The following is a 24,109-nucleotide window of genomic DNA, read 5'->3' on the forward strand; positions in this document are numbered from 1 at the left end:
GTTAATATATTTTCTCCATTTTCTTCTCTGTTACTTTGGACTTCGGTGAACATTTTTCAAAATTATAAATTATTTTTATTTTTCAATTTCTTAGCTATTGAAGTAATGCACGACACAGTTTTCACTAGGGTACTTTATATGTTTAGTTATTAATGTTACTGAAATTAATTGCAGGGTATTCCTCATCAGCACACATTGCCGGTTGATACACGTCTTAAGAGAAATATGCGAGTAATTGGTCCGGCTCCACCAGGCAGACAGTGAGTTTGTATAACACCTTGACTTCAATCCGTTGGTTTGATACCCGGTATCGTTAAACATTCTGTCATTCAATTCAATCAGGGGTAGGAATTCTCCTCAGATCAGCTGTTTTCCTCTCATGGAACATTGCATTTCCTCGCATTTTAATCGTCCTTTCATCCAAAATGTGTCAGATGGCACAGATTTTAACCTAGGATTTCAAGAATTTCCGGGACCCCTCTAGAAGAATTTAGGCCATCCCATTGGCTTTTGGGATGTTCGGACCAGACTACTAGCCGTAGGGGTGGGGTGCACTTGTTTGAGGACAGGTAATGTATCCATAAAAGAGAAAACACCTCAAGTTTTCTCCATTTTTACAGTTCACCAATTCCCACCCCTGTAATATCTATAATATAATTTATTTTTTATTTTTTTAAATCTTTAAACAAAAATTATTTATGAGTGATGCAAGTGCAACTGGTACTGCTCCTGAACTGGACTATATTAAGCTGCTACACAAAGTAACAACTCAAAGAGTGGTTGGGTGTTACCTAAATTCAATTCAAAATGTACAGAATATTTTTATCCTCCTTTGAACAAACCACACTTCACCTCTTAACACTCTGTAAGCCATAGGAACAACATAAGGCCATAATATTTCGTCAACGTCTTCGTATGTAACATTCAGACAACATCATATTTAACGTAAACTAAAAATATCCAGGACATTATAATCTTAAATTGTTTCTTTTTCAGCCGAGCACTGCATAGTCCGGTGATGCATCCGTATGGCCAGGGGACACTAGAAGACAGACAAGCAGACAGGAGACAGCTGTAAGTTATGACCCAGTCCCTGGATGATATACAGGGGTGCAGAAATGGAAAATATTTCACTAGCCTGCCAGACCAGAACCAAGTGAAATTTACTAGCCCGCCAGTATTGCTGCTAATCTGCCAGCCTATAGAACAATATATTATTATTTAACACCATTATAATGTACATTGTCTTCACTTCAAATGATAGATGTATATTTGACGAAAGCAATAATAAGGACATCATGTGGGAAACGAATAAAGCCCCAAACCTTAATTGACAAAACAATAAATTTTGAAATATTCTAGAAAAAAAAAAATCACATTTATTTCATAAAGATTTACAAAATTCAAGTTACATCCTCCTACAAGTATTTAACAAAACAATCTATTTAAAACTACCGGCAATATATTTTCAACGTAATCAAGCCATTTCTAGAAAATATTGACCTTTGATTGGTTCTGTTTCCAGAATGTTGTGCTTGCCAGTGTGGTACATATATTGTTGTGTATTTTTTCATAATTCTAAATAATTTGTTTGAATGGTTTGGAATTCCGACAAGACTGATGCGGAATTGCTGATTCGATGGGGGAAAAACCCCAAACAAACTAAACACTAAAAAATCACAATCAGTCAGAGAAACACAGATCACCTGTCGGACTAGTAGTTGTATATTTGAACTCAGTCTGTCAGAGCGGGTGAGTACGTTTTGCATCCCTGATGTATTGATTAGAGTTGTAGGAGTGGAATTGACTATTTAGCTCATCTGTCAGAGCGGGTGAGTACGTTTTGTACCCCTGATATATTGATTAGAGTTGTAGGAGTGGAATTTACTATTTAGCTCATCTGTCAGAGCGGGTGAGTACGTTTTGCACCCCTGATGTATTGATTAGAGTTGTAGGAGTGGAATTTACTATTTAGCTCATCTGTCAGAGCGGGTGAGTACGTTTTGTACCCCTGATATATTGATTAGAGTTGTAGGAGTGGAATTTACTATTTAGCTCATCTGGCAGAGCGGGTGAGTACGATTTGCACCCCTGATGTATTGATTAGAGTTGTAGGAGTGGAATTTACTATTTAGCTCATCTGTCAGAGCGGGTGAGTACGTTTTGCACCCCTGATGCATTGATTAGAGTTGTAGGAGTGGAATTTACTATTTAGCTCATCTGTCAGAGCGGGTGAGTACGTTTTGCACCCCTGATGCATTGATTAGAGTTGTAGGAGTGGAATTTACTATTTAGCTCAGTTGGCAGAGCATTCGGTGTTTAGTGTTTAGGATCGATCTGCTCTGCAGACTTATCGTTTTGGTTTTTCTGTACCAACCAGAGCTGCACAACTGCAATATTATTTAAATACTGAGATATATGCTGTTCTGTCTATGGGAAAGTGCATATAAAAGATACATGCTACTAATGAAAAAATGTAGTGGGTTTCTTCACAAGAATACCTGTCAGAAAAATTTAACTTTGAAATCTATTAGCCGATGATTAATTAATTAATGTTCTCTAGTGGCATTGTTAAACCTTTTATGGAGTAGCAAAAGGCTTGGCTCTATCTTGTGTGTGCCGTAAGATTAATCATTATAGTATTTAAATATAATTTATTAATTTTTGTCATTCTTGGAAGACCGTAAGATATAAGTGGTTTACATAACAGAGTTTCATGTTTAATGGGTCATATAAACAGTGTTATTACTGTAGTTAAGCTATTTTGTTTTGATGTAGTCATTATCCAATTTTGTCTTGTTACTGGGATTAACTCATTTTGTGGGAACTCATTTTGATTATATTTGCATTTTTAGAGAACGCCACATTGCAGAATTATCTGAGAGGTTGAATGTCTATGAAATGGAGATAGAAGAGCTGAGAGAACAGGTTGGTATATGTAATTTGCATTTTACTTACATGTACATATAATTCACTTTCATGGTAACTGATTGTTTAAACATTGTTTAATTCAGTAACCTGCCACAGGCTAAATGTTTTTATCGGTTTTCAGGATCTCGGGGTTTATGTGGGTCATGCACAAGAGAACCTTTCTAAATTGGATACATCTTAAAACCGTATGTTTCAGTTGCTCCCGAGGGGGTCTGGTTTGGAGGAGTTTCCCTGTAATAATAGTTGAAAATATGTAGTACCAAAAACTTGTCAGTTTGATAACTTAGCAATAACAACATTTAAAAGTTAGTATATTTCCATTATTAGTCCCCTTCCCATCCAACCAGAGGAGACTAGGTTTTGTCTCCCATCTTTCTGTCCATCCATCATTCCATTTGTCTGTCTGCCCAACTATCCCACATAAGGTTTTCCAGACATTTTTGAAAATGCCTCAAGATGTTGAGCTGAAATTTTTTAATAGGTTTATCATGTAGTTACAGATCAAGTTTGACTCTCATGGCAATTTGCCTATTTGTGACAGAGTTATGGCCCTTGAACTCAAAAATATAGTAATTTGTTGGGCCAAATAAGGGACATGTATTGATTTAGCAGCATTCAGACTGGACATTATTTTCATGTGAATGTTTTGATTTAATATTTTTTATTGTTGATTTTCAATAATTCTAGAATCGTATGCGTGAAACAGAGTTTGAAGAAGACATTTTGAAACTCAAGCAACAAATGACCGCAGAACAGAAGTGAGATTTTTATTTTTTTATTTTTATTGGAACCTGAGATTTAATCTGTAAATAAACACATTTCAAGTCTTGGCCAACCTACCACGTAATGTTTAATATATATATAATCATATTTTATTTGTCATAGTTTCATTGGTCTGTTTATTTGTTTTCAGTAATTTATTAAAAATAATTTATTTGACAAAATAAATCCATGCCCTTTTTCCCTGGTCAATTCTTCATTTGAAAGTTTTAAATGCATGTGATGCTTACTTTGTAAATTTCTGAACATACTTTGTATCTATGATAGGTTTTAGCTGTTGTGCCATCCTGTTTAACTTGTTCAGTAAAATATTTCAAAGCAACATAAAATATTGATCTGGCTTGCATGATTATGAAATCTTGAGGGTGTATTTCACCAAATAAAATAATAACATTTGTGGTTAAAATTGCTCCTACATGCAGTGCTTCAATTGACATGGATATAAATACTATAACCCTCACACTTAAAGTAAATCAGAAAAAAATGGGATGAGGTATGCTGCTAGTTTCAAATATAACAGGAATTGTTTTTGATTATACTAGTTCCACACAAAAATGATCATGGGCCGAATTTACAAAGCCTGTTTATGTCTTACACACGTGTAACTACAAACATTTACAATGCTTAAACACCTGTTTATGTCTTACATGTGTGTAACTACATACATTTACAATGCTTAAACACCTGTTTATGTCTTACATGTGTGTAACTACATACATTTACAATGCTTAAACACCTGTTTATGTCTTACATGCCTGTAACTACATACATTTACAATGCTTAAACACCTGTTTATGTCTTACATGCCTGTAACTACATACATTTACAATGCTTAAACACCTGTTTATGTCTTACACGCGTGTAACTACATACATTTACAATGCTTTAACACCTGTTTATGTCTTACACACGTGTAACTACACACATTTACAATGCTTAAACACGTTTATGTCTTACACACGTGTAGTAGCTGGTGCAAATAAAATTACCAGAATTTATTGGCCAGATGACACAAAATATGAAAATAAACACTGTCGCATTTATCACCAGTGATGGTATTAATTGTGGAATGAAAAGTTAGGTGCACCTCAAACTTTGACCAGATGAAATATTGTTACCTTGAAGTCTGCCCTCATGAAATGAAGTATCAGCAATGTATCTTCAAAGTAGTTGAAGTCTGAACAATTTGCCTTTGGAGCTCTTTGAATTTTCACTCAATGTTTTATAGTAGTCTTTGAATCTTCACTCAATGTTTTATAGTAGTCTTTGAATCTTCTCTCAAAGTTTTATATTAGTCTTTGAATATTTACTCAAAGTTTTATATTAGTCTTTGAATTTTCACTCAATGTTTTATAGTAGTCTTTGAATCTTCACTCAATGTTTTATAGTAGTCTTTGAGTCTGCACTCAAAGTTTTATATTAGTCTTTGAATCTTCTCTCAAAGTTTTATATTAATCTTTGAATCTTCACTCAAAGTTTTATGCAAGTCTTTGAGTCTGCACTCTTAAGTTTTATGTAAGTCTTTGAGTCTGCACTCTTAAGTTTTATGTAAGTCTTTGAATCTTCTCTCAAAGTTTTATGTTAGTCTTTGAGTCTGCACTCTAAAGTTTTATGTAAGTCTTTGAGTCTGCATTAGTCTTTGAATCAAAGTTTTATGTAAGTCTTTCTCTCAAAGTTTTATCTCAAAGTCTTTGAATCTTCACTCAAAGTTTTATGTAAGTCTTTGAGTCTGCACTCTTAAGTTTTATATTAGTCTTTGAATCTTCACTCAGTTTTATATTAGTCTTTGAATCTTCTCTCAAAGTTTTATGTGAGTCTTTGAGTCTGCAAAGTTTTATATTAATCTTTGAACACAAAGTTTTATGATGCACTCTTAAGTTTTATGTAAGTCTTTTAGTCTTTGAGTCTGCACTCTTTAGTAAGTCTTTGAGTCTGCACGCTAAGTAGTCTTAAATTTTATGTAAGTCTTACTTAACACTTTGAGTGTAGACACAAAGTCTTTGAGTCTGCATTCAATGTAACAGTCTGCACTTTTATGTTCATGCATGGTGCACTCAAATATATTAGTCTTTTTTCAGAGTGAGTCAAAGCAGGTCTGCAGAATGTGTAACATGATTAAACTGTAAGCTTTGAGTGAAGGAGAAGTCTGCTATTAGCTTTGATTCTTCTCAGTGAGCTCGAGGAGAAGTTCCTCAAAGTTTTATATTATCTTTGCTCTGGAAGAGGTTTTAACTCCACGTGATTGAGTGTTTGTCATCACATGTGCAACCTACAAGTGACGTGTTTGTCATCACATGTGTAACCTACAAGTGACTTGTTTTCATCACTTTGAGTGTAGACACAAAGTCTTTGAGTCTGCATTCAAAAACAGTTTTAACCGACATGCATGGTGACTTGTTTGTCATCACATGTGTAACCGACAAGTGATGTGTTTGTCATCACACGTGTAACCGACAAGTGACTTGTTTGTCATCACATGTGTAACCTACAAGTGACGTGTTTGTCATCACATGTGTAACCGACAAGTGACTTGTTTGTCATCACATGTGTAACCTACAAGTGACTTGTTTGTCATCACACGTGTAACCGACAAGTGACTTGTTTGTCATCACACGTGTAACCGACAAGTGACTTGTTTGTCATCACACGTGTAACCGACAAGTGACGTGTTTGTCATCACACGTGTAACCTACAAGTGACTTGTTTGTCATCACACGTGTAACCTACAAGTGACTTGTTTGTCATCACACGTGTAGCCTACAAGTGACGTGTTTGTCATCACATGTGTAACCTACAAGTGACGTGTTTGTCATCACACGTGTAACCTACAAGTGACGTGTTTGTCATCACACGTGTAACCTACAAGTGACGTGTTTGTCATCACATGTGTAACCGACAAGTGACTTGTTTGTCATCACATGTGTAACCTACAAGTGACTTGTTTGTCATCACATGTGTAACCGACAAGTGACTTGTTTGTCATCACATGTGTAACCGACAAGTGACGTGTTTGTCATCACATGTGTAACCTACAAGTGACTTGTTTGTCATCACATGTGTAACCTACAAGTGACTTGTTTGTCATCACATGTGTAACCTACAAGTGACGTGTTTGTCATCACATGTGTAACCTACAAGTGACTTGTTTGTCATCACATGTGTAACCTACAAGTGACTTGTTTGTCATCACATGTGTAACCTACAAGTGACTTGTTTGTCATCACATGTGTAACCTACAAGTGACTTGTTTGTCATCACATGTGTAACCTACAAGTGACGTGTTTGTCATCACACGTGTAACCTACAAGTGACGTGTTTGTCATCACACGTGTAACCGACAAGTGACGTGTTTGTCATCACACGTGTAACCGACAAGTGACTTGTTTGTCATCACACGTGTAACCGACAAGTGAGTAGTTTGTCATCACATGTGTAACCTACAAGTGACGTGTTTGTCATCACATGTGTAACCGACAAGTGACTTGTTTGTCATCACGTGTAACCGACAAGTGACTTGTTTGTCATCACATGTGTAACCGACAAGTGACGTGTTTGTCATCACATGTGTAACCGACAAGTGACTTGTTTGTCATCACATGTGTAACCGACAAGTGACTTGTTTGTCATCACATGTGTAACCGACAAGTGACTTGTTTGTCATCACGTGTAACCGACAAGTGACTTGTTTGTCATCACGTGTGTAACCGACAAGTGACTTGTTTGTCATCACGTGTGTAACCGACAAGTGACTTGTTTGTCATCACGTGTGTAACCGACAAGTGACTTGTTTGTCATCACGTGTGTAACCGACAAGTGACTTGTTTGTCATCACGTGTGTAACCGACAAGTGACTTGTTTGTCATCACGTGTGTAACCGACAAGTGACTTGTTTGTCATCACATGTGTAACCGACAAGTGACTTGTTTGTCATCACGTGTAACCGACAAGTGACGTGTTTGTCATCACGTGTGTAACCGACAAGTGACTTGTTTGTCATCACGTGTGTAACCGACAAGTGACTTGTTTGTCATCACGTGTGTAACCGACAAGTGACTTGTTTGTCATCACGTGTGTAACCGACAAGTGACTTGTTTGTCATCACGTGTGTAACCGACAAGTGACTTGTTTGTCATCACTTGTGTAACCGACAAGTGACTTGTTTGTCATCACGTGTAACCGACAAGTGACGTGTTTGTCATCACATGTGTAACCTACAAGTGACGTGTTTGTCATCACATGTGTAACCGACAAGTGACTTGTTTGTCATCACATGTGTAACCTACAAGTGACTTGTTTGTCATCACATGTGTAACCTACAAGTGACGTGTTTGTCATCACATGTGTAACCTACAAGTGACGTGTTTGTCATCACATGTGTAACCTACAAGTGACTTGTTTGTCATCACATGTGTAACCTACAAGTGACGTGTTTGTCATCACATTGTAACCTACAAGTGACTTGTTTGTCATCACATGTGTAACCTACAAGTGACGTGTTTGTCATCACACGTGTAACCGACAAGTGACTTGTTTGTCATCACGTGTGTAACCGACAAGTGACTTGTTTGTCATCACGTGTGTAACCGACAAGTGACTTGTTTGTCATCACGTGTGTAACCGACAAGTGACTTGTTTGTCATCACGTGTGTAACCGACAAGTGACGTGTTTGTCATCACGTGTGTAACCGACAAGTGACTTGTTTGTCATCACGTGTGTAACCGACAAGTGACTTGTTTGTCATCACGTGTGTAACCGACAAGTGACTTGTTTGTCATCACGTGTGTAACCGACAAGTGACTTGTTTGTCATCACGTGTGTAACCGACAAGTGACGTGTTTGTCATCACGTGTGTAACCGACAAGTGACTTGTTTGTCATCACGTGTGTAACCGACAAGTGACTTGTTTGTCATCACGTGTGTAACCGACAAGTGACTTGTTTGTCATCACGTGTGTAACCGACAAGTGACTTGTTTGTCATCACATGTGTAACCGACAAGTGACTTGTTTGTCATCACATGCAGGGCTAGCTCTGGGTGAGCAAAACATTTCGCCAAATTGTCTACTAAATTTCAAAAATTGCTGAAATTGTCAGTTATTTTCTAAAAAAATTCAATTATTACATGAAATTATTTCACCAAACTAAAATAAAATTCGCCAACTGCTTTCAAAATTCGCAGTTGGTGAATTTGGCAAGTGCCAGAGCTAGCCCTGACAAGTGATGTGTTTGTCATCACATGTGTAACCGACAAGTGACGTATTTGTCATCACATGTGTAACCGACAAGTGACGTATTTGTCATCACGTGTAACCGACAAGTGACAAGGTTTCAGATCAGTATGAAGTGACTTGTCATCTCATGCATAATTAACAAGAGTCGGGCCATCAGAAGCAAAGTCAAGTGACGTGTTTGCCATCCAATATTATTTTAAAATACTTTTTCTTCTATAGAACATACATGGAAAAGTATTTAAAAATAATATCGAATGGCTGTGTTCTAATTTTTATAAATACTGTTTTCTTTTTATCCTTGACCTGACCTCTAACCCATGGCATTTCCCCCAATTTAAGTTTTCTTCATTGTTGTTTAGAACACGCGTGTGTTAAAACACAGCCACGACCAGCTGCTGATGGAGATGGAGAGTCTGAACATGCAGCTGAAGGAGGAGGAAAACAAAGTTCTCATCCTGCGCAACGACAACCAGAATAATCGCACCCAGCAGAAGAAAATCTTAGAGGTAAGTGCCAAACGTTATACTTCATAACACAACCAGAACAATTAAACTCGGTGGAAGAAAGTCTTAGAGAGGTTAAAACCGAACGTTATACTTCATAACACAACCAGAACAATTAAACTCAGTGGAAGAAAGTCTTAGAGAGGTTAGTACCGAATGTTGTAATTCATAACATAACCAGAACAATTAAACTCAGTGGAAGAAAGTCTTAGAGAGGTTACAAACCAGAACGTTAAATAGTCTTAGAGAGGTTCATAACACAACAAGAACAATTAAACTCAGTGGAAGAAAGTCTTAGAGAGGTTAGTACTGAACATTATACTTCATAACACAACAAGAACAATTAAACTCAGTGGAAGAAAGTCTTAGAGAGGTTAGTGCCAAATGTTGTAATTCATAACACAACCAGAACAATTAAACTCATCAGAAGAAAGTCTTAGAGAGGTTAGTGCCGAATGTTGTAATTCATAACACAACCAGAACAATTAAACTCATCAGAAGAAAGTCTTAGAGAGGTTAGTGCCAAATGTTGTAATTCATAACACAACCAGAACAATTAAACTCAGTGGAAGAAAGTCTTAGAGAGGTTAGTGCCGAATGTTGTAATTCATAACACAACCAGAACAATTAAACCTATCAGAAGAAAGTCTTAGAGAGGTTAGTGCCGAATGTTGTAATTCATAACACAACCAGAACAATTAAACCTATCAGAAGAAAGTCTTAGAGAGGTTAGTACTGAAAGTTATACTTCATAACACAACCAGAACAATTAAACTCAGTGGAAGAAAGTTTTAGAGAGGTTAGTGCTGAATGTTGTAATTCATAACACAACCAGAACAATTAAACTCAGTGGAAGAAAGTTTTAGAGAGGTTAGTGCCGAATGTTGTAATTCATAACACAACCAGAACAATTAAACTCAGTGGAAGAAAGTCTTAGAGAGGTTAAAACCGAACGTTATACTTCATAACACAACCAGAACAATTAAACTCAGTGGAAGAAAGTCTTAGAGAGGTTAAAACCGAACGTTATACTTCATAACACAACCAGAACAATTAAACTCAGTGGAAGAAAGTCTTAGAGAGGTTAAAACCGAACGTTATACTTCATAACACAACAAGAACAATTAAACTCACTGGAAGAAAGTCTTAGAGAGGTTAGTACTGAACGTTATACTTCATAACACAACCAGAACAATTAAACTCAACGGAAGAAAGTCTTAGAGGTTAGTGCCAAATGTTGTAATTCATAACACAACCAGAACAATTAAACCCATCAGAAGAAAGTCTTAGAGGTTAGTGCCAAATGCTGTAATTCATAACACAACCAGAACAATCACACCCATCAGAAGAAAGTCTTAGAGGTTAGTGCCAAATGCTGTAATTCATAACACAACCAGAACAATCACACCCATCAGAAGAAAGTCTTAGAGGTTAGTGCCAAATGCTGTAATTCATAACACAATCATTGTTTAATACATTTAGTTTAGAGTCATGACCATCAGTGGTGGATCCAGAAAATCTATTTAGTGAGGGTCTCAGTGTCATGTAGCCGAAGGCCACGAACGTTCCCAAAGAGATTCTTCTGATTCTCCAATGTTAAAAATGAAAATATAAAATAAAACTATAACTGTCACAAAATTTAGGGGGCCCCCTCCCTTAGATCCACCACTGACCATGGTAGTCGATAAAGCAGAATGAAATGGGGTTCGTGTAAGTCATGTAAAAAATCTTGGCAAGTCATGGAATTTGCAAATGAAAAATTTCCTGGCTTGGAAAGTCATGTAATTTTGGATCGAGTCGTGGAAAGTCAGGAAAAATGAAAAACTTGCTTTGGTATTTAGTGTTGTTTTTTTACTCATTAAAAATACCTAAAAAGAAAGATTGACATTTCATGTCAGAACACTGAAATGTTATTAGATTATTTTTATGATCATTAGAAAAATACTTGATAATCTGAAAAAGAAAATGTAATGAAAATGCATTTAAAAATTCATAGGAAGTCATGAAATTCACTTGCTAACAAAGTGTATGAACTTTGTGAAAATGTAAACAGTGTCCAAGATGTAATGAAACATTCCAAATGGATATAAACTTTGGAGAACATACTATGCACTTAAATGTTGAATATTTGATACAGTAAACAAACAAAAAAACCCGCTTTGAACCATAACAATATGTCAACAACCCTAGAATTTAAGTTTACTAAATGTCTTTGGTGTCTTTCTAAAATTCAATTCAATTCAAAAAACAAAATGATACATTAATATATAATTATATGGGTTTTTTAGATGCAAGAACAAGTCCGAGATCTTCAAAGAGAAAATGCCATTTTGAAAGAAGCCAACGAAAAGCTTGTTAGCAGGCAAGTTGAATTGTTGATTGTGCTACTTGTTGTGGTTGGTTTTTGGTTGTTTGTTTTTTAGGGGAGAGTGTGTGTGGGGTAATTCAGATAATTAGGGTGTATCCAAGATGATTGGTTATAAGGAATTATCTATCAACAAGTACCTCAAAAAAACATTTACTATAAGGATTTCATGCAATTGATACAAAAGCTCAAAACATAAAAAAAATTGTAAAACCATCCACATATTATACAGTTTTGTACATGCAGTGTATTGAAAGCATGCTGGACATATTTTCGGTTTGACATCAGATTAAAAAAATTCAGATTTTGTGTCAATTTCATGAGCAGATGTTAGATCAAAATTCTTAAAGCCCCCCCACCCCCCCCCACCCCACCCACCCACTCATTGACACCTTGGCATGTAATGCTAAATATGGTAATTTCATAAATTTACGCATAACAATTTTTTAAATGTCACATTAAAACCATATTGAGTTTTCAAAGTGTGTTATTGTATATTATTTTTAGTTTAAGTTTATCCATTAACTGTTGCTATGTTCTGTATGTACAGTGCATTTGACCTGGAGCGTGAACGTGAGTGGAGACAAAGAGAGAACGCTTTGAAGGTTCAGATAGCCCAGCTGGAGGCAACATTGAAGTCTGACCTTGGCGAGAAAGGAAGCATCATAGACCGATACGCCGCAGAAAGAGGTAAAGTGTTCACAAGTCATAGTCACTTTCAGGCCTTGGCCCTAACATTGTAGCCAGTATGTAAAATCTGGTAGACAGAAGTCAAAACGAGTAGCCATAAAATTCCTGTAACAAAAACAAACAAAAAATGACGTTTACCTTAAAGATAAAAGTGCATAACTAAGGATCAATTAACAGCTACTGGTGTCACTCGTATCACAAGGTTCTCACATAATAGCACACATTAAAGGCTGGATAAAGGTGTTGATGCATGTACAACATCCATCATGGGAAAAAAACTATAGCCCACTGGGCTACCGGTTATGGAAGTCTGGTGGTCCGAACCATATTGTCATACCCTGACTTTGCTATTACTTGTGGAAGGAAGGTAATCCAAAAATCTTATTCTCAAATAAAAATGAACTTGTTTATCACTTCTAGAGTTCAATACTTTGTCTTTTCTTTCACGTGCAAACAACAATGGTTTGTGTGAAAGATTGTGCCCTAAATCAATGAGTGTTTTTTCTGTGTGGCACAGATTCCAATGAAAAGACGCAGCAGGAATTCCGAGAGATGCAGATTAATTACTACCAGGTGAAAGAGCAGTATGATGACCTGGAGGAAAAGATGAAGTTCTTCACCAAGGTACACAGTTGTTGATTTTTAGTCCTCTACTGGTCCAACCAGAGGAGATGATAGGTTTCATATCCATCCTTCTGTCTGTCTCTGACTGTCTGTTTGTCTGTCTCTGTCTGTCTGTCTCTGTCTGATGACCTGGAGGAAAAGATGAAGTTCTTCACCAAGGTACACAGTTGTTGATTTTTAGTCCTCTACTGGTCCAACCAGAGGAGATGATAGGTTTCATATCCATCCTTCTGTCTGTCTCTGACTGTCTGTCTGTCTGTCTGTCTGTCTCTGTCTGATGACCTGGAGGAAAAAATCAAGTTCTTCACCAAGGTACACAGTTGTTGACTTTTAGTCCTCTACCGATCTAACTAGAGGAGACGATAGGTTTCATATCCATCCTTCTGTCTGTCTCTGACTGTCTGTCTGTTTGTCTGTCTCTGTCTGTCTGATGACCTGGAGGAAAAGATGAAGTTCTTCACCAAGGTACACAGTTGTTGATTTTTAATTCCCTACTGGTCCAACCATAGGAGATATAGGTTTCATGTCCGTACGTCTGTCTATCCCACATACATTTTTTCTGACTTTTGTTTGACAATGCCTCAAAATAGTAACCACAAATATTTCGTATATCTTTATGATGTACTGTTACCGATGAAGTTTGACTTTCATGGTAATTTACTAATTTTTCACAGAGTTATGGCCCTTAAACTTAGGAGATACAAAAATTTGTTGGGCCCGATAGGGGACATGTATTGTTTTAGCAGTATTCCCAGAATGTTTGTCGTCTCACCTTTACAAAAGTTAAAGTTTGTTTTGTTTAATGACATCACTAGAGCACATTGATTAATTAATCATCGGCTATTGGATGTCAAACTCAGTAGTCATTAAAGGAAACCTGCTACGTTTTTCCATTAGCAGCAAGGGATCTGTTATTTGCACTTTACCACAGACAGGACAGCACGTGCCACGGCCTTTGATCAGTTGTGGTGCATTGTTGGAACAAGAACCCAATCAACTGAATGGATCCACTGAGTTGATTCGATCCTGCGATGCAAACAACTCAGGCGAGCGCTCAACCCACGAGTTAAATCCCGCCCCACAGGACAAGATATAAGAATGTGTTTTCTAGCAGTGGCAACAGTAGGAACAGTAGCAACCTTTGTGTTTAGCTCAATTTTTCACAAACTAGCATTTACATCAATAGAAATTTGGTTTATAATTACATCTGTGAGTGCTCATCACAATGCATCTTTAAAAAAAAATTGCAATTTATTTAATTAAAATTTAAAATTTTTATTATTTATTTTTTAAATTATTTTTATTAATTGTTTTTATTATTTTATTTAATTTTTAAAAAGTTTATTTATTTTAGTTTTGAAAAATAGTTTTTAAAACATGCATTAAAATGAACACCTATGTGCGGTAGACTTTAAGGTGATTGAAGAAGCTCTGTTGCTAAATATTAATGTTCTCTGTGTGTTATTTGTATAGGAGAGTGCTATAGACTTCACAGAGATCGAGGAAGCTCTGGTACTAAATATTAATGTTCTCTGTGTGTTATTTGTATAGGAGAGTGCTATAGACTTCACAGAGATCGAGGAAGCTCTGGTACTAAATATTAATGTACTCTGTGTGTTATTTGTATAGGAGAGTGCTATAGACTTCACAGAGATCGAGGAAGCTCTGGTACTAAATATTAATGTACTCTGTGTTATTTGTATAGGAGAGCACTATAGACTTCACAGAGATCGAGGAAGCACTGGTACTAAATATTAATGTACTCTGTGTGTTATTTGTATAGGAGAGTGCTATAGACTTCACAGAGATCGAGGAAGCTCTGGTACTAAATATTAATGTTCTCTGTGTGTTATTTGTATAGGAGAGTGGTATAGACGTCACAGAGATCGAGGAAGCTCTGGTACTAAATATTAATGTACTCTGTGTTATTTGTATAGGAGAGCACTATAGACTTCACAGAGATCGAGGAAGCTCTGGTACTAAATATTAATGTACTCTGTGTGTTATTTGTATAGGAGAGTGCTATAGACTTCACAGAGATCGAGGAAGCTCTGGTACTTGTGAAACAGAAGAAACAGCATGAGCAGAAACACCCAGAATTCCTGCAAAGGGTTGACGAGGAGATGGAAAAAGGTCAGCACTATTTTACACTTGTTAACCTCTAAATAGTATAACAGATTGTAAACTGATGATGAGGATATTCTGTAATGTGATCTGTTAACGACATTTATTTCCTACTATCAAATGGACAATTACACTTGCAGTACTAATGACTTTGTTGGAAATTGAGTTAGGCCAAGTTAACTGTTGAAGGGTCTGCTGTTAATTATAGCCAGGTATTTGTTTAAAAAATTAGATATTCATTTGGTTCTAAGGTAAAGAACATTTCAGTTTACATTGGACATAATTATTTGGAATTTTTTTATTTGAAGGTGTTATTGTATATTTGGTGCCCACAGATGTTTCTTTTTTTTTTTTTTTTTTGACTAACGTAGTCTCTGTGTTAAGGCACTGAATTTGTGGATTTTGTTTTAGTATTCCACTGGAATCATAAAATGATTTAATATAGATATTTGAAACTGAAAATCTGTGATTCCCGAAAGCATGGGATCGTGGTCAATTTGTATTGTGTGTGTGGTTACAGACGTGAAGAAGAGCCTGCTGGAGCTGCAGGCGGAGTACGCGGAGACCGTTCACGAGCTGGAGAAAACTCGCAACATGCTCATCGTGCAGCACAAGATCAACAAGGACTACCAGATAGAGGTCCGTATATGTCATCTGTCCAAACTGGGAAGGTAGGGTGGGGGGGGAGGTGGGGGGGTGGGGGGCCAGGATGTTGCCCAGTTGTAAAGCACTCATATATGCTGCACAATCAATTTGGAATTTGTCATCCCATTGGTACTCTTGTGACTAGTGAGTGAATAAAGGCCAGTCTCCAATTTTGTTAATCCTCTCCCTCCCGAAATGTTTTGTCCTATAAACATCTCTGATGCTCAATGCATGGTATTTTAAATATCCTGAAAATATAATATAAAAATGTCATTCCCATTTCAAAAACAAAATTGGATAAAAATCTAGCATTTTTTAAGTTATGGCCTTAGATATGACAGTTTAAACATTTAGTATTTGGCTAATAAAATTTTGTTTATATTGGCCATTTTGTAACATGTTTTAAAGAAATACTCTAGATATGTGGTAATTGGCAAAAACAAAGTTATTCCCAGTGTTAGTCTGGCTTTTCACTTGAATAAAACAAACCACTTATTTGGACAAATGAAACTATCGGCGGCCAAGTAGATTTCTAGATGTTCTGGTTTGATGGACTATTTATAACAAAAATTACTTATTTCTATTAGTGTTGTTATATGACTCACTGTTTTTTAATTTTAGTTTCTGTGTAAATAATTCAGCTTGTGTTTGACTACACGAAATAAGACATGTTTAATTTTTGCTTGCTCTTGTGATTCAGGTCGATCTGGCTGCATCTAAAATGGATGACTTAAAGAAGGAATACGAGATGAAACTTGATGAATACGCCAGACTGCTGGATATTAGAGCGGCTCGAATCAAGGTTTGAGTTTAGTTCATTTTGAAACTATTCATACCTTAGTCAAATATTTATTATTTCTACAACTTTTGACCATAATGTTTTGTTTTTATAGATGGTCAAATTTGTTGGTGTATTTAATTTGATCTAGTAAAATCTAAACATATTGGACCGAATTTGCAAAGCCTGTTTATGTCTTACATGCATGTAACTATATACATTTACAGTGCTTAAACACCTGTGTTTAAGAAAAACAGACTTCGTAAATTCGGCCCATTGGTTTTAAAGTACAGTTTGAACGTGATGCCGGCTTAAAATGCTGGCCAATGTTACATCTTCCTGAGTATCTGTCATCATGATTAGCTGCCCGATTGAAGCCTCTTATTACATTCAAAAATTTATCTCCATATTTCTCCTCTATTATAACTAATAATTAAAATGATTGAAACCCACCTAAAACATTTTAAATTATTTAAAGTTTTAGCTGCAACAATATAGTTAATGAGAGGAAGAAATGATGCAGAAAGTTATGAAAAATGTCATTTGTTCACCTGATTGTTTTCTTTTATACTTTGTAGAAACTTGAGGCTCAACTCCGAGATGTTGCATACGGCACCCGGCAGTTCAAGATTCTTCCACCTACAGAGGACGTACGTGTGACCTAATTTATCCTATAGTTAACCCACAATATCCATGTCATAAACACCTTTGGTATTTGGCTAATTAACCTTGTTAATAATGTTTTGCTACCAATTGGGGATTTGCTTACAAGCCAACAAGAGCTGTATACCTGAGTGTAATGTGATTGTCTTCAGAAGATTTAGTAAGTATAAGATGTCAAACTACATTTATGCTAATCACGAGTACGTCATATTATCAATGGAAGCAACTTTAGAACTGTGATTTACTGAATATCAAATTAAAGTGTTATTTTAGAAGTGTTATAGAATAAATCAAATTCACACCTCATGTTTTTTAATATGTAAAATATCAACCTCGACATGTAAAATATCAATCACGTTTCTATTAATCGATAATTGTTAAAGTTGATATTTTACATATTAAAAACCATGAGTAGCGAATTCTATTTATCCAAAATGTTGCACCTCTTCGCTAGAATAATCTTGCATATGTCTCTTTAATTAATGTACTGTATTTTAAATGGTCCTTGATATTTATAATGAGTGAAATTTTGTGTTTGTAGGAGGAATGCACAATAGAATTTGATGAGACAATTCATTTGGAAAAAGGACAAAACTTATTTGAAATTCACATAACAAAGGTGAGAACATTTACTTATTGTTCTTTTGTTTGTATTTGAATATAAAATTTATTTTAGCATCAAGCCTTCTGTTTAGTTAGTACAGCAAGTGTTTTAGAGTTGTTAATGGATAAAAATGGATTAAAGGGTACATAATCTGACAGCAGTATAAGAAGTGGAAAAATAGACTTCTAACTCATTATGGTTGCACACCACTATTAACTTTTTTATGCATTCAGTATAATTTGGGCAGGACGTAGCCCAGTTGTAAAACATTCACTTGATGCGCAGTCGGTCTGGGATCAATCCCCGTCGGTGGACCCACTGGGCTCTTTCTCGCTCCAGCCAGTGCACCACGACTGGTATATCAAAGGCCGTGGTATGTGTTATCCTGTCTGTGGGATGGTGCATGTAAAAGATCCCTTGCTGCTAATCGAAAAGAGTAGTCCATGAAGTAGCAGCAGCGGGTTTCTTCTCAATATCTGCATGGTCCTTAACCATATGTCCAACGCCATATAACCGTAAATAAAATGTGCTGAGTGCATCTTTAAATAAAACATTCCCCCCTTCGGTATAATTTCTATATTAGAATATATTGTGTGAAAAATAGAAATATTGATCAGCCTAGAAAACTGCTAATTTTAAAAAGTACAGTAACTTTGTTAATTGAATAAAAGAAAGAAAATAAGTATAAATGAATGAATATATCTGTAGAAGCTTGTCATTAGCGTAAGTTAATGGTATCGGGAAGAGTTTACTCAATACATGTCTTTCACGGACAGGTGAGCTTATCAGACGAAGGAATCCGACAGCTTGGAGATGACGAGCCGTCGATATTTTGCACGTGGGAGTTCTTTGAGTTTGAGATTCAGTCCACGCCAGTACTACGAGGGGCCAGGTATGTAGGTTAGAACAAAACTACATAGACTACAGTGTCAGGAAACTTGGTTTGTATTATGTTTAACTTGTGCTTGAAATTAAAGAGTTTATTTCCAAAACGTGACACATCCATTTACATAATTTTGAGAAAAACATGGTTTTACTACAACTTGACGTGGCATATACCACATAAAGCCCAGTGGTACAACGCTTGCTCGATGCGCAGTCATTCTGGGATCGATCACTGGCAGTGGGCCCATTTGGCTATTGGCTATGTACTACCCTGTCTGTGGGATGGTGCATGTAAAAGATCCCTTGCTGGTAATTGAAAAGATTAGCCCATGAAGTGGCAACAGTGGGTTTCCTCTGTCATTGTCTGTGTGGTCCGTAACCATATGTTTGATGCCATATAACCGTAAATAAAATGTTTTGAGTGCGTCGTTAAATAAAGCACTTCTTTTTCTTTCTGTTTAATGGGCATAGATTGTGTTTTGACAAAGACATTATTGTTGTGTGTTTGACGTGTACTGATATCAGTATACCTTCACAGCTAACTCCAAAATCATGTTTTAGAAATGAACCCTTCAATTCTAAATTGAACTTTATTTCAGAGGTACTTTCATATCTTCATCTCTGTCACATTTATTCTGTTTTTTGTTCCTTTAGTAGCTTTACCATCTCTCTTCATTTCATTTGTATTTTGCCACGTGTAAATTTGTAAGACTCAAGAACTGTATTTGACTGTTCACAATTTGTTACTGTGTCTGACTATAAAATGTATTTATTGTCATGCTAATAATTGTTGTGGTATAAACTTCATTTTACTTCTATATTAAAAAAAAAAAAATTTATGTATAAAATTATGAGGACATAAAATCCAATTTTGGCTATAGCAATCAGTAGGATGACCCATAATATAGTTATATAAAATGATGAATTTTATCTTTTCAGACTAGAATATGACTTCACCTCCCAGTATGTTGTAAAAGTGGACGACTTTTTCCTTCACTTTTTGCAAAAGGTGAGATTAACAAAAAACACTGTACATCTTACATTTGTCTTGTTTATGAATATCAAATAATTACTTGAACAGTGTTTATAATTTTAATCTTTTCCATTAGGATAATTAACCCTGTTTTACAATGAACACTGGTCTGAACCTGAGCTCTCAACCTTAGTGCATTTCTTCCTTTTAAAAATGAACTGGTCTGAACATTAGTAAATCATTCATAATACATGTATATTAACAATAGCAAAGATATGATTCAAAGTAACCTAAAGCGAACATGCTAAAATGACATGCTTCTAAACCCAACTTCTATGCCCAAAACCTTAGTGGTACAGGGGAATGTTAAAGGTTCTCTCTCTCTCTCCAGTTACAGGGTTAGGGTTAGTCACTCTTACTGTGTATTTGAAACTGTTCTTATGTAGGGAACATGTTCCTAAACATTTTAAAGTGGCAAGAACATTTCCGTGAACATGTTCCTGTTCTCAATTATCACACTGCCTTGCACAGTTATTTAATCAGTGTTGTCTCAGATGATTGGGTAACTTGAACCGTGATTGTGATCTGTTTGTGTAATTTCAGGATGTCAGTACTCTGTGTGTGTGTAATTTCAGGATGTCAGTACTCTGTGTTTGTGTAATTTCAGGATGCTTGTACTCTGTGTTTGTGTAATTTCAGGATGCCTGTACTCTGTTTGTGTAATTTCAGGATGCCTGTACTCTGTTTGTGTAATTTCAGGATGCCTGTACTCTGCTTGTGTAATTTCAGGATGCCTGTACTCTGTGTTTGTGTAATTTCAGGATGCCTGTACTCTGTGTTTGTGTAATTTCAGGATGCCTGTACTCTGTGTAATTTCAGGATGCCTGTACTCTGCTTGTGTAATTTCAGGATGCCTGTACTCTGTGTTTGTGTAATTTCAGGATGTCAGTACTCTGTGTTTGTGTAATTTCAGGATGTCAGTACTATGTGTTTGTGTAATTTCAGGATGCCTGTACTTTGTGTAATTTCAGGATGTCTGTACTCTGTGTTTGTGTAATTTCAGGATGCCTGTACTCTGTTTGTGTAATTTCAGGATGCCTGTACTCTGCTTGTGTAATTTCAGGATACCTGTACTCCGTGTTTGTGTAATTTAAGGATGCCTGTACTCTGTGTTTGTGTAATTTCAGGATGCCTGTACTCTGTGTTTGTGTAATTTCAGGATGCCTGTACTCTGTTTGTGTAATTTCAGGATGCCTGTACTCTGTGTTTGTGTAATTTCAGGATGCCTGTACTCTGTGTAATTTCAGGATGTCTGTACTCTGTGTTTGTGTAATTTCAGGAAGTCAGTACTCTGTGTTTGTGTAATTTCAGGATGTCAGTACTCTGTGTTTGTGTAATTTCAGGATGTCAGTACTCTGTGTTTGTGTAATTTCAGGATGTCAGTACTCTGTGTTTGTGTAATTTCAGGATGCCTGTACTCTGTGTTTGTGTAATTTCAGGATGTCAGTACTCTGTGTTTGTGTAATTTCAGGATGCCTGTACTCTGCTTGTGTAATTTCAGGATGCCTGTACTCTGCTTGTGTAATTTCAGGATGCCTGTACTCTGTGTTTGTGTAATTTCAGGATGCCTGTACTCTGTGTAATTTCAGGATGTCTGTACTCTGTGTTTGTGTAATTTCAGGATGCCTGTACTCTGTGTTTGTGTAATTTCAGGATGCCTGTACTCTGCTTGTGTAATTTCAGGATGCCTGTACTCTGTGTTTGTGTAATTTCAGGATGCCTGTACTCTGTGTAATTTCAGGATGTCTGTACTCTGTGTTTGTGTAATTTCAGGATGCCTGTACTCTGTGTTTGTGTAATTTCAGGATGCCTGTACTCTGTGTAATTTCAGGATGCCTGTACTCTGTGTTTGTGTAATTTCAGGATGCCTGTACTCTGTGTAATTTCAGGATGCCTGTACTCTGTGTTTGTGTAATTTCAGGATGCCTGTACTCTGTGTTTGTGTAATTTCAGGATGTCAGTACTCTGTGTTTGTGTAATTTCAGGAAGTCAGTACTCTGTGTTTGTGTAATTTCAGGATGTCAGTACTCTGTGTTTGTGTAATTTCAGGATGTCAGTACTCTGTGTTTGTGTAATTTCAGGATGTCAGTACTCTGTGTTTGTGTAATTTCAGGATGCCTGTACTCTGTGTTTGTGTAATTTCAGGATGTCAGTACTCTGTGTTTGTGTAATTTCAGGATGCCTGTACTCTGTGTTTGTGTAATTTCAGGATGCCTGTACTCTGCTTGTGTAATTTCAGGATGCCTGTACTCTGTGTTTGTGTAATTTCAGGATGCCTGTACTCTGTGTAATTTCAGGATGTCTGTACTCTGTGTTTGTGTAATTTCAGGATGCCTGTACTCTGTGTTTGTGTAATTTCAGGATGCCTGTACTCTGCTTGTGTAATTTCAGGATGCCTGTACTCTGTGTTTGTGTAATTTCAGGATGCCTGTACTCTGTGTAATTTCAGGATGTCTGTACTCTGTGTTTGTGTAATTTCAGGATGCCTGTACTCTGTGTTTGTGTAATTTCAGGATGCCTGTACTCTGTGTAATTTCAGGATGCCTGTACTCTGTGTTTGTGTAATTTCAGGATGCCTGTACTCTGTGTAATTTCAGGATGCCTGTACTCTGTGTTTGTGTAATTTTAGGATGCCTGTACTCTGTGTTTGTGTAATTTCAGGATGTCAGTACTCTGTGTTTGTGTAATTTCAGGATGTCAGTACTCTGTGTTTGTGTAATTTCAGGATGCCTGTACTCTGTGTTTGTGTAATTTCAGGATGCCTGTACTCTGTGTTTGTGTAATTTCAGGATGCCTGTACTCTGTGTAATTTCAGGATGTCTGTACTCTGTGTTTGTGTAATTTCAGGATGCCTGTACTCTGTGTTTGTGTAATTTCAGGATGTCAGTACTCTGTGTTTGTGTAATTTCAGGATGCCTGTACTCTGTGTTTGTGTAATTTCAGGATGCCTGTACTCTGTGTTTGTGTAATTTCAGGATGCCTGTACTCTGTTTGTGTAATTTCAGGATGCCTGTACTCTGGAGGTCCACCAGTCGTTTGGACAGGACTATGTCACCATTGCCGCATGTCAGCTCGTCTTCAAGGACATATTTGACAAACCTCATGGTCGCATACACGGGGTGGTGTCTCTGACAGGTTGGTATTCAACAGGCTGTGGTAGCTTTCATGGTTAGTTTTAGGTGCACAGACAATTGCGACAAATTGTCTATGAAACTAGAAACATTGCTAAACCCACAGTTATTGTCTTGCCTTTACTGTAGGTTTTCTTTTCAAGAAGCGGCAGGGATTGTGTCAACTTCTGCATTAATGTTTTGCATTTAGATCAGTTTCTCACGAACTATAAGTCCTAGATCAATGAATTTGTTTACGTTATGCAAGATATTTAATTCCGCAAAATAAATATATTGTTACAATCATGATGAAATTATTTCACCAAATTAAAATAAAATTTGTCAGTTGTTTTTAAAATTTACAATTGTCAAATTTGGCAAGTGGTAGAGCTAACCCTGGGTTCACCTAGGACATATTTCTTGAGGATCTTGAACGATGTCCCCATAGCAGATGTCTTGGGACTTTTTGTGGATATAAGCACACAGAACAATATTTCAAACTCTTGGGTAACCTGATGTGGGTTATCATGATTTTGTCTTTCCTTTATGAAGTTTTACATTAAAGTTTTGCATTTAGATCAGTATCTCACAAACTACAAGTCCTAATTTGTGTTACAGTTACATGTAAGGATGTTCATCACAGTGCAAAAATGTATGTTAGACGAGACTTTTATTTCTGCAGAATTGTTGTTTCCTTAGTTACTTGATTTATATTTGCATAATCTAATGGGTCACAACAACCTTGCATTAAAATTAGTTATCTTCTGAAGTTTGCAGTTTATGTTTGTAAGTGTGTATGTCAGTGTTGTTTGATTTGCAGGTGTTGGCCATGGTGGTGAAGGGGTTGGTTATGGTGCTGTCGAGTACTGGGTGCGACTGAGGGTTCCCATGGAGCAGGCACTCAGACTTTACAAGGTTCACACCTTTCCTTATCTTTTATCTTCAGATATCTATAATATAATATACACAGACTTTTAAATAACAGTTTCCAATCCTTCTGATTGCTTCTCCTCTTTTGGATCTGCATTCTTGACTGCCATCTTTGTACTTACACGATTCCTAATAATGCAGGGATCTTTTTGCATTCATATTTAGTCAACTACCTTACAGACATGATGTTAAATATTGCATACAAAAATTAAT

At 36.5% G+C, this 24,109-nt stretch overlaps 1 protein-coding gene across 1 annotated transcript in view; it reads left to right on the top strand.

Moving 5' to 3' along the window:
• Positions 1-24,109, top strand: part of LOC121388414 (protein fantom-like) — a 57,871-nt gene that overhangs the window by 6,017 nt on the left and 27,745 nt on the right. Inside the window, exons 7-25 of the mRNA XM_041519723.1 lie at positions 175-260; positions 997-1,074; positions 2,856-2,928; positions 3,619-3,689; positions 4,762-4,766; positions 5,884-5,936; positions 9,302-9,448; positions 11,734-11,807; positions 12,361-12,500; positions 13,018-13,124; positions 15,140-15,257; positions 15,769-15,887; positions 16,594-16,695; positions 17,250-17,321; positions 17,876-17,953; positions 18,715-18,830; positions 19,763-19,832; positions 22,862-22,991; positions 23,787-23,881. Of these exons, the coding sequence (XP_041375657.1) occupies positions 175-260; positions 997-1,074; positions 2,856-2,928; positions 3,619-3,689; positions 4,762-4,766; positions 5,884-5,936; positions 9,302-9,448; positions 11,734-11,807; positions 12,361-12,500; positions 13,018-13,124; positions 15,140-15,257; positions 15,769-15,887; positions 16,594-16,695; positions 17,250-17,321; positions 17,876-17,953; positions 18,715-18,830; positions 19,763-19,832; positions 22,862-22,991; positions 23,787-23,881 (1,734 nt within the window). The remainder of the gene's footprint in view (positions 1-174; positions 261-996; positions 1,075-2,855; positions 2,929-3,618; positions 3,690-4,761; positions 4,767-5,883; positions 5,937-9,301; positions 9,449-11,733; positions 11,808-12,360; positions 12,501-13,017; positions 13,125-15,139; positions 15,258-15,768; positions 15,888-16,593; positions 16,696-17,249; positions 17,322-17,875; positions 17,954-18,714; positions 18,831-19,762; positions 19,833-22,861; positions 22,992-23,786; positions 23,882-24,109) is intronic.

This window comes from Gigantopelta aegis, chromosome 14 (assembly GCF_016097555.1).
Source record: "Gigantopelta aegis isolate Gae_Host chromosome 14, Gae_host_genome, whole genome shotgun sequence".
Lineage (NCBI taxonomy): Eukaryota > Metazoa > Mollusca > Gastropoda > Neomphalida > Peltospiridae > Gigantopelta > Gigantopelta aegis.